We start from the raw sequence: 15865 nt of genomic DNA, 5'->3' as shown, positions 1-15865 counted from the left end.
GGCACACCTCCGTTGCGTGCCGCAAATGTTAAGCTAACTAGTTATTGCGGACAGCTTCTCCCAGTGTTAGGACAGTGCAGCCTTCTTGCAACATACAAGGGACAAACAAAACTTGTGTCATTTTACGTTTTTCATTGTTCTTCTGCGGTGAACTTGTTTGGTTTAGATTTATTTCAGTTGTTTAACTTGTCTATAGTCAATCAGGTCCTATCAGTGAACCAGACTGTGCCTTCAGCCAGTGTTTCTCGTCTATGTGAAGAATTTGCAGACATTTTTGCACTGGGCCTCTGTTGCGCTAAGAACTATAAAGCACATTTGGAACTGAAAGTCAACGCGCAACCAACATTTTTCAGGGCGCGCAATGTTCCCCACGCATTGCGTGATGAGGTCGCAAGAACATTAAATGATTTAGAATCACAAGGTGTAATTGAACATGTGCAGGCTTCTCTCTGGGCCTCACCCTTAGTAATTTTGCAAAAAACCTTCGGGAAATTTGAGACTTTGTGTGGACTTCAAGGCAACAGTGAATCCACAACTTGTGACTGCAACATTTCCCTTGCCCCGCCCAGAAGATCTTTTTGACAAACTGTGCCTGGGTAAATATTTTTCGAAGTTGGACCTCGCAGATGCGTACTTGCAAATACCGGTGGACGAAGAATCCCAGCGCGTATTGGTGGTTAACACGCATCTTGGTTTGTATCGATTCAAAAGACTGCCATTTGGGTGTGCATCTGCCCCTGCATTGTTTCAGCAATATTTACAAACTGTGTGTGCGTCGGTCCCTACTGCAGCAAACTATCTGGACGATATTGTGATCTCCGGAAAGACGGAAGACGAACATTTAGACAATCTCCGAACATTATTTCAGGTCTTGCGACAAAATGGTCTTCGCTTGCGGAAGGACAAATGTGTGTTTTTTGCTCGTGATTTGCCATATCTGGGACATGTACTCAATGCCCAAGGCATACATCCCAGTCCAGAGCACCTCCGTGCCATACAAGACTTGCCTCCGCCGCAGAATTTGAAACAGCTACAGAGGGTGCTGGGTAAAATAAATTATTACCATCGCTACATTCCCCATGCCTCTTCCATTTCAGCTCCGCTTCATCGCTTACGCCGTAAAGGTGTTCCGTTCGTCTGGTCATCGGAATGCGAACGCGCCTTTCGCCAGCTAAAATCGGCGTTGCTTTCTAATACTTGCCTTACGCCATTCGATCCCCAGAAACCCCTTTTGTTGATGGTAGATGCATCGGATTTCGGGATCGGAGCTGTGCTTGCGCACAAAGATGGTTCGCATGATCGCCCTATTGCCTTTGCGTCCAAATTGCTCTCGTCTGCGCAACGCAATTATTCACAGATCTCGTGTTTGGTGTTACAAAGTTTCACGATTTCTTGTATGGTCGTCACTTTACCATCATCACAGACCACAAGCCTTTGACATCGCCTTTTCATCCGAACAAGCCTGTACTCCACGTACAGCGCAGAAATTCATTCGCTGGTCTATTTTCCTCTCGCAGTACCGCTACGATATCTTGTATCGGTCCACTGCTAAGCACGGAAACGCCGATGCGTTGTCCCGTTTGCCTGTTGCTGAGGATAGAGCATTCGATTCTTCCGAACTTGCTTGCCTGTTCATTGATGCGGAAACCGATGACGTGGTCGAATCGTTTCCGATTGATTTTCGCCGTGTAGCTACAGCCACTGCAGCAGACACTGTCCTTGCTACCGTTTTGCGTTTTGTTGCTACTCAATGGCCCTTGTCAAAGTCACGGATCGAGGATCCGTTGGTTCGCAGATTTTTTGCTCACAAGGAGAGACTTTTTGTACGACGTGGTGTTTTGTTGTTGCGTTCTGGTAATGATCAGTCCAGGGTCGTGGTCCCACGTTCGTTACAGTCTTCTGTCTTAAAGCTTCTCCACCAAGGACATTGGGGTATAGTGCGCACGAAACAACTTGCTCGTCAGCACTGTACTTGGTTCGGAGTCGATGCTGCGATTACGAATATGTGCTCTTCTTGCATGGCGTGTGCCGAACAACAATCCGCGCCAACGCGGAAATTCTTTGCATGGCCGAAAGCCACTTCCCCTTGGCAACGCTTACACATCGATTTTGCTGGTCCTTTCTGGAATGCTCGATGGTTGGTTGTGGTCGATCCCTTCAGTAATTTTCCTTTTGTTGTCAGGATGTCTTCCACGACGTCTTCTGCCACCATCCAAGCGTTGTCCGCTATCTTTTGCATTGAAGGTCTTCAGCAGACTATTGTTTCCGACAATGGCCCACAATTCATGTCCGCAGAATTTCAGTCTTTCTGCAAGGCCAATGGTATTCAACATCTGACATCCGCGCCGTTTTCACCACAGTCAAACGGTGCCGCTGAACGATTGGTCCGGACTTTCAAGTCACAGATGTTGAAATTAAAAGAGTCGCATTCTCGGGAGGACGCATTATTGCTCTTTTTGTCTTCGTATCACTCTCAGCCCCGAGATGGTCGCTCGCCGGCTGAGTTGCTTCATGGTCGCCCTCATCGAACCTTGATGTCTTTGCTACATCCGCCGCATCAGGTTCCTGTGCAGCGGCAGACGCCTGCTTTTGCTCCTGGCGACGTTGTATATTATCGCAACTATCGCGGTTCCCAGCGTTGGCTCGCAGGGCGCATTCTGCGCTGCCTCGGCCGCGCTATGTATCTGGTTTTGGGGGCCTCTGGTGAGGTGCGTCGGCATCTCAATCAGCTGCGCCTCTGTCGTCGCCTGGGTTCTGCCGCTCCCCGTCTGCTTTCAGCGACGGTGCCGTCCGGTCAGCGCCCTGGGGACCCATCTACTGGCTCGCCTCATCCCCAAGTGTTACCGACGCTGCCTTCCATTTTGCCCCATGGCGACGTGCCGCCGCCGCCGCTGCCGCCGCCAGTTCTCTCGCCGGCGCCGCCCGCAGTGGACGCGTCGCTGCAACCGCCGGGCGCCTCCCTGGGTCACGCGCCGCCGATCGCTTCCCGTGACCAGATGTCCTCCGCCATGGAACTCTTGCCCGCTCCGGACCAGCTGTCGTCTTCGCCAGTCGGGTGCTCCGACACGATGGAGGTTGACCTTTCGGCCCCTCCTGTCTCTCTACGGGCATGTTGGCACCGCATGTTGGCGTGCACCCTGGACTAGGTTTTCAGGCGTTTCCTAGCTCCCCTCGGACCGAATGGCCGGGTGCGGGTGGCACAGCCTCGCCTGTTGTTAGGCTCCCCACCTCGTCGCATACGTCAACATGGGGTCCTCCCCACGACGGGCGGAAGCCTTATAACACAACCGTCCGCCAATTTGCGGGGGAGGAATGTGGTGTCACCGCCAGACACCACACTTGCTAGGTGGTAGCTTTTAAATCGGCCGCGGTCCGCTAGTATACGACGGACCCGCGTGTCGCCACTGTCAGTAATTGCAGACCGAGCGCCACCACACGGTAGGTCTAGAGAGACGTACTAGCACTCGCCCCAGTTGTACAGCCGATGTTGCTAGCCATGGTTCACTGAGAATTACGCTCTCATTTGCCGAGACGATATTTAGCATAGCCTTCAGCTACAGTTGCTACGACCTAGCAAGGCGCCATTACCAGTATAGATATTGAGATCCTATTAATGTATCATCAAGAGCGATGTTCTACAAATGTTGATTAAAGTTAAGTATTCCAGAAGCTACGAACTTTTCTTTATAGCATTCATTACGTATCCTGTTTCAGACCTCACGCCAGCCTGCGTGAGCTTATAGCGTGCATTTGGGTCTCCTCAAACAAAACAGTGTTGGCACTTCTGCCGACAGTTCAGGGGACATGGCACTTTCCTGCCAAAATTCAAACTGCCCGCCATCAAGAATGACGTCATGGCCGCCATATTAGATGACGTCAATCGCTGTTGCCAAATCTACACGAAGCCATCTTGGATGTCGTCATCACCGCTGTCTTGGATACATGTGGCAACAATGCAGAGTGAAATGATCACAAGTTGTCCCAATACTAACGCAAAGACAGCGAAAATTTTCCAATATGATTTGTCAGCGTGTAATTTTCTTAATTATAGTTGAGGTAACTAAGGAGAAAACAAACCATTCTTCTCCCATTAGTGTGTTAGAAGCAAAGCAGCCATCGTGGTTGACCATTAAAATGTGCTGATATGACATGAAGAATATGTAACATATTTATACACTTACAGAACTGGTGGTGTTGGCGTCACTGTATAATGTTGGGCTGGAGGCAGCTGACGATGTGAAGACGAATGTGACATTGTGAATTTGGCTCGTCGTTTGTAATCCCACGTCGAGTACATTGACTATCATGTTGTCGGTTGTAATAGCAATCCCGTCGTGCTGACCAAGAATTGCGTAACTGGTGTACTTATCTACGAGCTTCACTATACTCTGTGACACTGTCCCATTAGCGTCTGCCGTTTGAAGGACGCTTTCGTTCACATTCATGAGGTTGCTGATCACCAACACCATACTCTCTGCAATCTGTAAAGGAGAAAGAACCAAACTTTAGACCTGTTTGCTACTAGAAAAGGTTCAGATCTGTAACATGAGACATTTACAATCCTGATAGAATAAAGTTCTCGCCGCACCAAGGCTTGGCTTTCAGGGACGACGATGAATTTTATAGAAGACTGGTATTCTGAGGTGGGTCGTAAGGCATATACATATGACTGAGCAGGTACAGTGTTATCACAGTGGAATAACTGATCGGGTTGGAGTCCTGGTCAGCTACACAGTTTTAATGTTTTAGGGAGATCAGCTTCGGTGAACCAAAGATCATCGCAATCGGCAAGTTTTACGGGAAAACATCGAGAGAGAAACCAGGAAATACCAGAGGTCTTAATCTATCAAGACAAAGCATTAGACAGTGTCAGTGCAGGAAATTTAGAGAGGTATGATAGAGAAGGTAGTGCCTGAGAAGTATGTACGCCTCAAACAAGACACGTACGACAAAGCAAGAACGAGGGTAAGATGCAATGTAGACTTGACAGAATGGGTACCAGTTAGAGATGATTTGCATCAGGGATCTTCCACCAGTCCCCACATAGTTGATTGAATTATGTAAATTCTGTTATAGAGCATTAGATACTAAGCCCTGTGAAACATGACGCTTGCAAATACTATCGTTTGGTGCAGCATCAGCAACCAGATAATGTGGAGGACTGGAGACGGGAATTGGAGAACAGAGGGTAAAATGAAAACGAATGTCGGTGTGTGGGGAGCGAGAAATGTAGAACACTCTTAATCAACGGGGAGATTTCAAACGGAATAAATTTCTTTAAGTACCTCAGGTGGACTGTGGCAAGTAAAGGAAACCTGGATCCTAAGATAGATCCCAAGGTGTAAATTGGATACAGAAAATGGAAAAGAATTTGTAAAATTGTTGATAACAGAAATCTGAAGGTCAAAAACAAAGGAAGACTGTATAAGAAACTCGCGATATCTGATTTGCAGCACGGAATGTAGACATGGCCAACTGCTAAAAAACGGTACAGGAGGCTATTTGTAGATGAGATGAAGATCTTGAGATGGATGTGCGGCGTCAGCAAAACTGACAGTAAACTGAGTAAAAAAATCCTAGGAAGTTTAAAAGAAGAAATGTATTCGCAGTTGCGAATACGAGTAGGATTCAGCTACACAGTTTATTAGTAACATATGAAAATTTGTGCCGGACCGGGAATCTAACACGGATTTCCTGCTTATTGCTAGCAATCGCCTTACCACTTAGACTATCCGAGCACGTTACCTGGACTGACACAAATTTCCATATGTCACATACCTATCTATTTATTCTCTCATAGATTATTAATTCATTTGCCCACAGTCGCACATCTCGTGATTCCCGTACAGATTTTCGAACCAAGATAATTACAAGTCCTAGACTCTCGATGTCATTTTCGTCACGGGCCCGTCTTCGCTTTATGTATATATTTAAATGTGACCAGCACGGGAATCACGAGATGTGCGACTGTGTGAATGCATTAATAATCTGTAAGAATATATAGGTGTGTGACATATGGAAGTCTGAATCGGTCCGGGTAGCGTTCCCGGATAGCCTAAGTGGGAAATACGCGTACGAATCCTGGTCTGGCAGAGATTTTCATATGTCAAATTAAGTAGCACATGTATACCTATTGCAGTTACGCTGAACTCCAGGAATAAATTTCAATTATTTATTATTGTCATGGCGTGTTTAGGCATGTAATACTATTCTGCAGTTCTTCTGTTTCACGGTGTACTATGCAATGTCCTTCAGACTTGCGTGTATGTCTGAAGGACATTGCACAGTGCACTGTAAAACACAGAGACTGCAAAGTAGCTTAAACGTTATTGAGGTTCCAAGGAGCTTCAGAGTAAAGGGGCCCAGCGGTATGAACCTGCCCTGAGAAGAGACGCATACTCGAAGAAGACTGATGTAGAGGCAGGAGAAGGTTCCAGGGACAGAGAACGACCAAAGAAAAAGTGGACTGACTGTGTTAGAGAGGTCAGAAGCGAGAACTAACTGAAGGACGGTAACACACAGGATAGAGTTAAATTGGAGAAACTTACCAGGAACATTGACCGTGTATAAGGCAGGAAACGACAAGGCAGAAGAATAAGTATTGATTAACAATTTCCTGTCAAATAGAAGCTTCAATTAGGAAACATTGCTATCTATGAATAGTGCCCTTTATGGAAATCACAGTTATCTATGTATTTTTACATTCATCATACATGTCTCAATAACTTTGCTTCATATTCACTCTGTAGTTACGGATTCCTGTACTTTTCGTATAAGAAGGTGTTTCGAAACCTCAACGATAAACTTTCAGAAAGACTACGCCTCATCTCGCTGGTTCATAATAAGGAACACAGACATTTTAACTTGTCATTTATGAGCCATTTCATTATTAAAGAGGACTGATCTTGAATGGCAACACACTATTGTCAGTACTTAATTAGCTGTTTTTCTGCTCTAAAGCTTTACGTGTGTCTTGTGTGTTGTTACTGTTACTGGGTACATAAGAGGTTCTGGGTTCCGTATGGACTGCTATTTTGAACTCACTGCAATAATTGGCTAAAATTTACAGACGCGTGAAATTTGGCACGGACTTCAACGCGAGATGCTTTTAATAGGTTCCACAACGAAACGTTGTCTCGAAATTTGGTACAAAATCCGAAGAAATTCTGGTCGTATATAAAGTACACAAGAGGCAAGACGCAGTCAATACCTTCACTGCGCAGTGCCGACGACTGTGCCGCTAAAGCGGAGTTATTGAACGCAGTTTTCCGAAATTCCTTCACCAGGGAAGACGAATGGAATATTCCAGAATTTGAAACACGAACAGCTGCTAACATGAGTTTCTTAGAAGTAGATACCTTAGGGGTTGCGATGCAACTCAAATCGCTTGATACGGGCAAGTCTTCAGGTCCAGATTGTATACCGATTAGGTTCCTTTCAGATTACGCTGATACAATAGCTCCCTACTTAGCAATCATATACAACCGCTCGCTCACCGATAGATCTGTACCTACAGATTGGAAAATTGCGCAGGTCGCACCAGTGTTTAAGAAGGGTAGTAAGAGTAATCCATCGAACTACAGACCTATATCATTGACGCCGGTTTGCAGTAGGGTTTTGGACCATATACTGTATTCAAACATTATGAATCACCTCGAAGGGAACGATTTATTGATACGTAATCAGCATGGTTTCATAAAACATGGTTCTTGTGCAACGCAGCTAGCTCTTTATTCGCACGAAGTAATGGCCACTAGCGACAGGGGATCTCAAGTTGATTCCGTATTTCTAGATTTCCGGAAGCTTTTGACACCGTTCCTCACAAGCGACTTCTAATCGAACTGCGGGCCTATGGGGTATCGTCTGTTGTGCGAATGGATTCGTGATTTCCTGTCAGGAAGGTCGCAGTTCGTAGTAATAGACGGCAAATCATCGAGTAAAACTGAAGTGATATCAGGTGTTCCGCAGGGAAGCGTCCTAGGACCTCTGCTGTTCCTGATCTATATAAATGACCTGGGTGACAATCTGAGCAGTTCTCTTAGGTTGTTCGCAGATGATGCTGTAATTTACCGTCTAGTGAGGTCATCCGAAGACCAGCATCAGCTGCAAAGCGATTTACAAAAGATTGCTGTATGGTGTGACAGGTGGCAGTTGACGCTAAATAACGAAAAGTGTGAGGTGATCCACATGAGTTCCAAAAGAAATCCGTTGGAATTCGATTACTCGATAAATAGTACAATTCTCAAGGCTGTCAATTCAACTAAGTACCTGGGTGTTAAAATTACGAACAACTTCAGTTGGAAAGACCACATAGATAATATTGTGGGGAAGGCGAGCCAAAGGTTGCGTTTCATTGGCAGGACACTTAGAAGATGCAAGAAGTCCACTAAAGAGACAGCTTACACTACACTCGTTCGTCCTCTGTTAGAGTATTGCTGCGCGGTGTGGGATCCTTACCAGGTGGGATTGACGGAGGACATCGAAAGGGTGCAAAAAAGGGCAGCTCGTTTTGTATTATCACATAATAGGGGAGAGAGTGTGGCAGATATGATACGCGAGTTGGGATGTAAGTCATTAAAGCAAAGACGTTTTTCGTCGCGGCGAGATCTTTTTACGAAATTTCAGTCACCAACTTTCTCTTCCGAATGCGAAAATATTGTGTTGAGCCCAAGCTACATAGGTAGGAATGATCATCAAAATAAAATAAGAGAAATCAGAGCTCGAACAGGAAGGTTTAGGTGTTCGTTTTTCCCGTGCGCTGTTCGGGAGTGGAATGGTAGAGAGATAGTATGATTGTGATTCGATGAACCCTCTGCCAAGCACTTAAATGTGAATTGCAGAGTAATCATGTAGATGTAGATGAATTATGTTCTATGGTGGGGAGATGGGCAATAGAAGAGATGCTCGTTGTTTCTGTGAAAATCGGTGTCCTAGAACAAATATACCTTCACTGTACTTGACTATGTCTTCCAGAAAAAGAGAATCGTCACCCTGAACTGTATAATTGTAATACGAGAACTATGTATTGTCAGAAAACCTCCATATATAGCTATAATAATGAAGCTCTAATCAGTATTGTTGCTATGGGAACAGGTTACGCAAGAACATCACACACTTTTGAACCCATATGCTTTAACTTTGCGATAGTTAAAATAACTTATAAGAGCAAAGCAGGATTCATGTGCAAATCAATAACATCTGTGCGCGGGAGGTAGCATCATTAACTTTTTAAAGAAGAAACGTACTCCTACCTTCATTACAAAGCTAATGATTCTGTTTTATACACACGAACACACGTATTATTCAAAGATGAAGTCTACTTCGGTCGTGTATGCTATTTTAACTGCTGGAAAAGTTAAAGCACAGATGAATTCAGCAAAAACTACTAACTGCAATAGATTCCAATTCTAGCATAACGGTTCCAGAGACAGTTTCAATTCTGATTCACGATCTCAGCTGTCAGCTCTGGGGGGCATTGGACAGATCAGTAGAACCTTTGTGTGGCTAGCACGTGCATCTGATTGAACGAGCCTTGATGCTATCTCTGCGGGTATGTCAAGAGCGTGGTGTACATTAGTCAGATTGCAATCAGAATCGAACTGACTGTCAGATTGAATGACGCAAATTACGATATGACACAGAACCCCGCTGCTCTCGATACAGTTCGGCAGCTACTGTTTCGAAGTGTTTCAGGACACTGTGTTTAAATATCTGTTGTACATTTATCGAAAAATACCTCGAATAATACGAAATTTATGTAAAATTGCTGTCATTTCTTGTCAGAAACTTATGGAGGCCTCTTGCACATGACTCATAAACGACGACCTAAAAATAATACGTTCTGTAATAGTAAAAATTCATCCTCTATACCTATGATTAATCTATCGTTCCTATAAACTCCTGAGTGAGGTTATAGATCGTCTTGTGGTATAATTCATTAAACAATTTGAGGTAACATAGGTAATTAGTTTATAGAATGAATCTAAATTTAGCACGTTCTTCCTCATGTTGCAAATTGCTGTTAACTTTCAATTGGTTTGTGGTGTTGTGATATAAATGGCAAAGACGTTACTGTATTTCAGAATGTGTCACTTTATTTGTTAAGATCATCTGCAGGGGCTAATACTGTGATGTATACGACGGAAATTCTGATCAAATTGTCCTAGCTGGCACGAAACAAAAACCATCAGCACCTATACAGAAAAAAAACGTGATCTCAAATTATGCCTCTAAAAACAGAAAGTGGTGTTAAATGTTACAAATGATCTGAACCATATGAGAAATTTTTTTTCTAAAATCTATATATATAACTGACAGTATAAGGACTAATAAAGTCTGGGTTTGTTATATCCTTTCCAACATAGGCAACCGATAGAATGTTCCAAAATACTATTTGTGCTACCGCATCCCTCGTTTGTACTGGGTGAACCGGGAATCCATCAACAAAATTGGAGCTTGTTGAGGGATATTTTGTGAGTATTTTTTAAATTTCAATTCATTGGCTTTAGAGTCGTGCCCATTGAGCTCTCTCAGTAACGGAAAAGCAATTCGATAGCGTATTGGAGACGATTTTCATGTCAGTTACGACGATGCAAACGTGAGGACAACACAGCACCCAGTCCTAGAGCGGAGAATTATGAGTATTTTGATATGAGAGACCCACGGTCTTCGGTGGCTTGTTACAGACTAATTACGCGTCATTTGATTTCTTCCACCATTCATCTTTGTATTTGGTAGAGTGAAAATACCTGTACAACAGTGTTAATGTCGGCATTGTAGCGACCTCTTCAGTTGACGCATCGAGTGTGAACAGTGAAATCTGATTCGCTGTGTGGTATCTTTCCTAGTTCTTTGTATTGTTTTTGCTAAGGACGGTACTCTGTTTTTCTCACGTGTTGTAAAACATAACTGAAAGTGCAATAAACGTGAGATGTGCTAACCAGTCTCGAAACATTCAGTGTATAGTCATAGCTAACCAAACAAACAAAATCCTATGGTGCTAACCCCGTGAAGTGAGTTCGACGTTAATTCGGAACGTTCGGCACTGCAGGATCAAAGACGTCAACCTCCGCTGCAAGCAACGGCTACAAATACCAGCATCCGCCGTCGAGCACACAAAACATCCAGGAAACCGAAGGAAATCCGACAAATGATGAATCAGAGTACCTCTGTCAATCAGAGTACCTCAGACAGCAAAGAAGTTGGGAATCAGCCACATAAAATTGCCACCATTCTGGCCGATAAGACCAGAATTGAGGTTTATGCAAGCCGAAAGCATTTTTGAACAGCACAGCATCAGGGATAACGTGGTCAGATTTCATTGCATAGTTGCTCACTTCAACGAAACTCAAACTGTGCATGCTGAAGAAGAGTAGCATTAAAAGATTGTATAATTCGACTATTGGCATTGATGCCCGAGTTTCGGGCTCAAAAGTTATTATAGGTGATGAAAATTAGGGGATAAGTCCCCCAAGCAGTTTTGAAGGGCCTTATGACACTGGAAGGAAACGATTTGCTGTCTGAGAATTCCATTCGCATACTATGGCTTTAGAGGCTACCTCTTTACATTCGCACAGTTTTGGTGGTAAACACTGAGATGCCTTTCAGCGTTCTAGCAGATAAAGTTGAGGCCATTCCAAACAATCTGAAAAAGAGTGTTTCAGCGCAGTGGCACACGACAACATTGGGGACGGGCCGAAAAGCGAACGACGGAGGCGTGACATCTCAGTGGACCTGGACAACGCATAATCACTACAGCTCAAACGACAGCATAGTTTCAGCTGGCAGCCGGCATGCAAGATCTAAGAGCACAGTTATGGCAACTGAAATATTCGGAAGAAACAGCAGCAAGAGCACAGAGAAAGTGGCGCATTAAACCTATCACTCAAATACAGAGTGGCAAGGAGCAGGAAGACGACTGTAATTGGTGCTGGTATCATCAGCAATTTGGATGGAAGGTACGCACATGGGTTGCACTTTGCCGGCACCCAAGTACCACAGACGACACGTTTCTGCAAATCATTCGTCGCAACGATTCATCTCCTTTGCTCAAGTCGTCGTAACAGAAGACTCAGATGTTACACTATCATCTGCATCTGTCAGAATAGACCATCAGCATTTGGTCGTTTTGAAACATCAACAAGCTCTACTGGGAGTTACTTATTTGGACAGTCTTAAGTCACGCTCTTCTTCCATAGACTGCACCAACTGGAAACACCCTCTTCAGTTCAGTACAGTTTGACTACAAATACTGGAACTACCATGGTGAAGTTGATTCCTGTCACTCGTTCTGATACCATGATGAAAGGTAAAGTAACCCAAACTATAAATAAGTCATCATTGTATCAATTAAAGAAGGCGTACGAGAAAAAAAGCTAGGAAGAACTGTGTTATGAAGACACGGTTGCTACATCAGCCACAAAACCACAGTCGCAAACAACTCGTAATGAATCGGTTTCACATGCGCTGCAGGAGGCAGCACAGACAATTGTGACAGACAACATACCAAGAACCAAATTCTTTGTGGTTACGGGATCAGTACCCAGTGTGCTGTGTGCTACAACGACACAGTTTCGGCGTAGACGACAAAACTATTAACAGCATCTAACAACTCGTCCATTTGTACGTACGGAAGAAAATGCGTGGAGCTAGATCTCAATATGCACAAGATTTGCCGATGGCACTTCGTAGTAGCAGACGTCTCGGAGTCAATTACAGGGGCCGATTGCCTCCAAAACTTCCAACTCACTGCTGATTTCAATAACAGTAGGCTTCTGTCGTTAGCGGAATTCCCACAAATGCAAGTAAACCTTCCTTTTCACAACATTTACAAGAAATCTCAGCCCCTACATCTCCCGCAAAGGCAGCGAGGACATGCAAAGACGAAACCGAGCATCATATTAGGACGTCGTCCAGTGCGCTAGGAACCAGTGAAGTCTTGCCGGCTAACCCGAGAAGATTTAAACAGCCCAAGAAGACACAAATCGGCAAATACAGGCTGATAAAATGGCACCCTCTAACAGTCAGTGGGCCTCGCCACTCCTTACAGCTTCTAAGGAAAACAATACATGGCACTTATGTAGCAACTGCAGATAAATCAGTGCAAGAACATGCCAGACAGATACCCGACTCTGCACGTAAAAGACTTCAATAACTCAGTTACAAACGCCCGGATATTTAGCATCATTGACTGTGAGAAAACTTACTCACAGATACCAGTCGTCCCCTAAAGCTGTCAAAAAAAAAAAAAAAAAAAAAAATAGCCATCATCACCTCGTTCAGCTTGATCGAGTACCGACTGTGGTATCGATAGTTCGGATGCCACAGTGTATGTTGGCACTACGAGAGCGGACGATCTACACCGTCGACAGCGACCTCTAGCCGATGCTGTGCAGCTCTACGAGCGCCGCTCCAATTTCGCCCAGTTCATGAAGAGCAGGCGGCCGAGAACCATCACTTTAGCTTAGCTTGCTATTGAAACTTCTTACCTGGACATTGGCTGCATACCTACGTGCTCATCACCTGAATTTATGTAATATGTTTGCACATGCTTATACTAGAATAAAACCACTTTTACTTAACTTGCAGCACCGAAAGCTTTACCTCACCTGCTCCTACTCATTTCCTTTCATTCGGCCTCTTTGTGAGATTTCAGGAGCAGACCCACGCGCCGCCTTTCAGACGGGATACAAAATTATTGGCGACGAGAAACGGCAACGATCAAGGGATAAAATTTTGTTTTCCTCTATATATGTATATTGCTCGCTACTACTTTAGCTTTGTCAGTTTACCTATGTGATTCAGTGTATGAGTGCCTCCACCCTTCGCTATAAGACTTTAAGTTTGCATCAACGATGGCTTCGCCACATGAACAGGCTTCGCTGTCCGATCTTGTACGGTTTCAGGCTCAACAAATGACGCAGCTGTTTGCTGCTGTAAGTGGACTGGTCACAGTACAAACTGCAGCTACTGCGGCGCCTCCGACGCCTCCGCCTGTACCACCGCCGACGACGCTTCCGCCGCCACCATTTCGTGCCTTTAATCCTGACGTTGAACGCTGGCCAGAATACATCGACCAGCTCGAAGCACACTTCGCAGCTTACAACATACCAGGTACAGAGCGGCTTGCCTTTTTCATTGCCAACGCGGGTGTTGTGTTATACAGTGGGCTCATAAAATTGTTTCCCACCACCCGCCCAAAAACTCAAACTTACGACAATATGATTGCTGCATTGAACTCCCACTTCCGTGACAGTGTAAATGTGGTAGCTGCACGCTACAAATTCTTTCGTCTCTGGCGCGGTCCTACCCAATCAAATAAATCATGGTTAGCTCATCTTCAGGGACTAACATATGATTGTGACTTTAATTCCTCCTGTGGACGCTCATATGCGGATATCATGATTAGAGACGCTATTGCGCAGAATGTGGCGGACCACCGCATCTGCGAGCAAATCTTAAGATTTAAAAACCCGTCTTTGCAGGAAGTAGTGGACTTGCTAAACAGACAAGATACATTAGATATGGCTATTTTCACGTTCGACATGACCCCGGATGTGTATGCTTTCAGTGAGGCACAACACATGCCACCCCCCCCCCCCCCCCCCCCCCCTCTTCGCCGCCCTGCCCTGGATAGCGAGCCACGCTGCGTCGCTCGTGCACAAGTAAACAAGTTTCAAGCCTGGCACCCACTAAGAAACTGAAATCATGTCCGAACTGTTTTCGTGCCCACCCACGGGACAGTTGCCCATTCCGTCAAGCACAGTGTTATTTTTGTAATAAGAAAGGACATGTGCAAGCTGTGTGTAGTAAGAGAAACTCTAATTCACAACCTGTCTCCCGTTCGCATGACTCGCGTGGACACCACCGCAATGGAAACCACCGTGATCATGATTCACATCAGCCTATGGACGTTAATGTCATTTATTCACAGCCTTCTGCTTCACGTGCTTCTACAGCTCGTCCTGTGAATAAATAAGTTTTGCCAGACACTTCCTCTTTCATTTAGCGTGGTGCGAGGAAACGTTTTGTGACTGTGAACACTTGTGGGCGTTCTGTTCGCATGCAGCTGGACACTGGTACATCAGTTTCTTGACTGAACAGATCAACGTATGACTTGCTTGGTTCGCCTCCACTTCGTTGTTCACATTCCACACTGACTGCATTTACTTGACAGGAAAAATCAGTGCTCGGCGTGTGTAGTTTGCAAGCCATATATGGTGCAACGACACGTACAGTATCTTTCAATGTGCTCCGCTCTAGTGATGCTACGAACATTTTTGGCATTGACACCTTTGAACTTTTTGGCCTCGCAATTCAGGTCAGTGTATTTTGCATCAACGCTAGTAACCATGCAGACTGTGTCGCCGCACTATGCGATGATTTTGCTGAACTCTTTTCTGATGGCCTTGGTTGTGCCATAGACTTTGCAGTGCATGTTGTAGTTAAAGACAATGCCATGCCTATTTTCCAGCGCGCTCGCCCGGCACCGCACGCACTGCGCGACACCGTAGCTGCTGAATGTAAGCATTTGCAAAACAGTGGTATCATTGAACCTGTTTCTGCTTCGCACTGGGCTTCGCCTATAGTGTGTGTGAAAAAACCAAACGGTCGTCTCCGTATTTGTGCTGACTTTAAGTCTACAGTAAACGTTTCCCTTACCGTGTCCTGAAGACATTTTTTATAAACTTGGTGCGGGAAAATTCTTTTCCACGATTGACTTGCGGGACGCATACTTTCAGATTCCTCTCGACGAACAGTCGCAGCGCTATTTTGTGATCAACACCCATCTTGGATTGTTCAAGTGTCGCCGCCTTCCGTTCGGCTGTGCTTCGACTCCTGCTATTTTTCAGTCATACTTGCAGCA

The 15865-nt window shown here is 45.0% G+C and overlaps 1 protein-coding gene across 1 annotated transcript in view; it reads right to left on the bottom strand.

The window, feature by feature from the left end:
- The window catches only part of LOC126184353 (uncharacterized), a 496186-nt gene that overhangs the window by 144003 nt on the left and 336318 nt on the right, over positions 1-15865 (bottom strand). Inside the window, exon 13 of the mRNA XM_049926732.1 lies at positions 4182-4481. Coding sequence (XP_049782689.1) covers positions 4182-4481 — 300 coding nt within the window. The remainder of the gene's footprint in view (positions 1-4181; positions 4482-15865) is intronic.

Source organism: Schistocerca cancellata, chromosome 4, assembly GCF_023864275.1.
Source record: "Schistocerca cancellata isolate TAMUIC-IGC-003103 chromosome 4, iqSchCanc2.1, whole genome shotgun sequence".
Classification (NCBI taxonomy): Eukaryota; Metazoa; Arthropoda; class Insecta; order Orthoptera; family Acrididae; genus Schistocerca; species Schistocerca cancellata.
The sequence above is the reverse complement of the archived record's forward strand: the minus strand, read 5'-3'. Positions and strand labels throughout refer to the sequence as shown.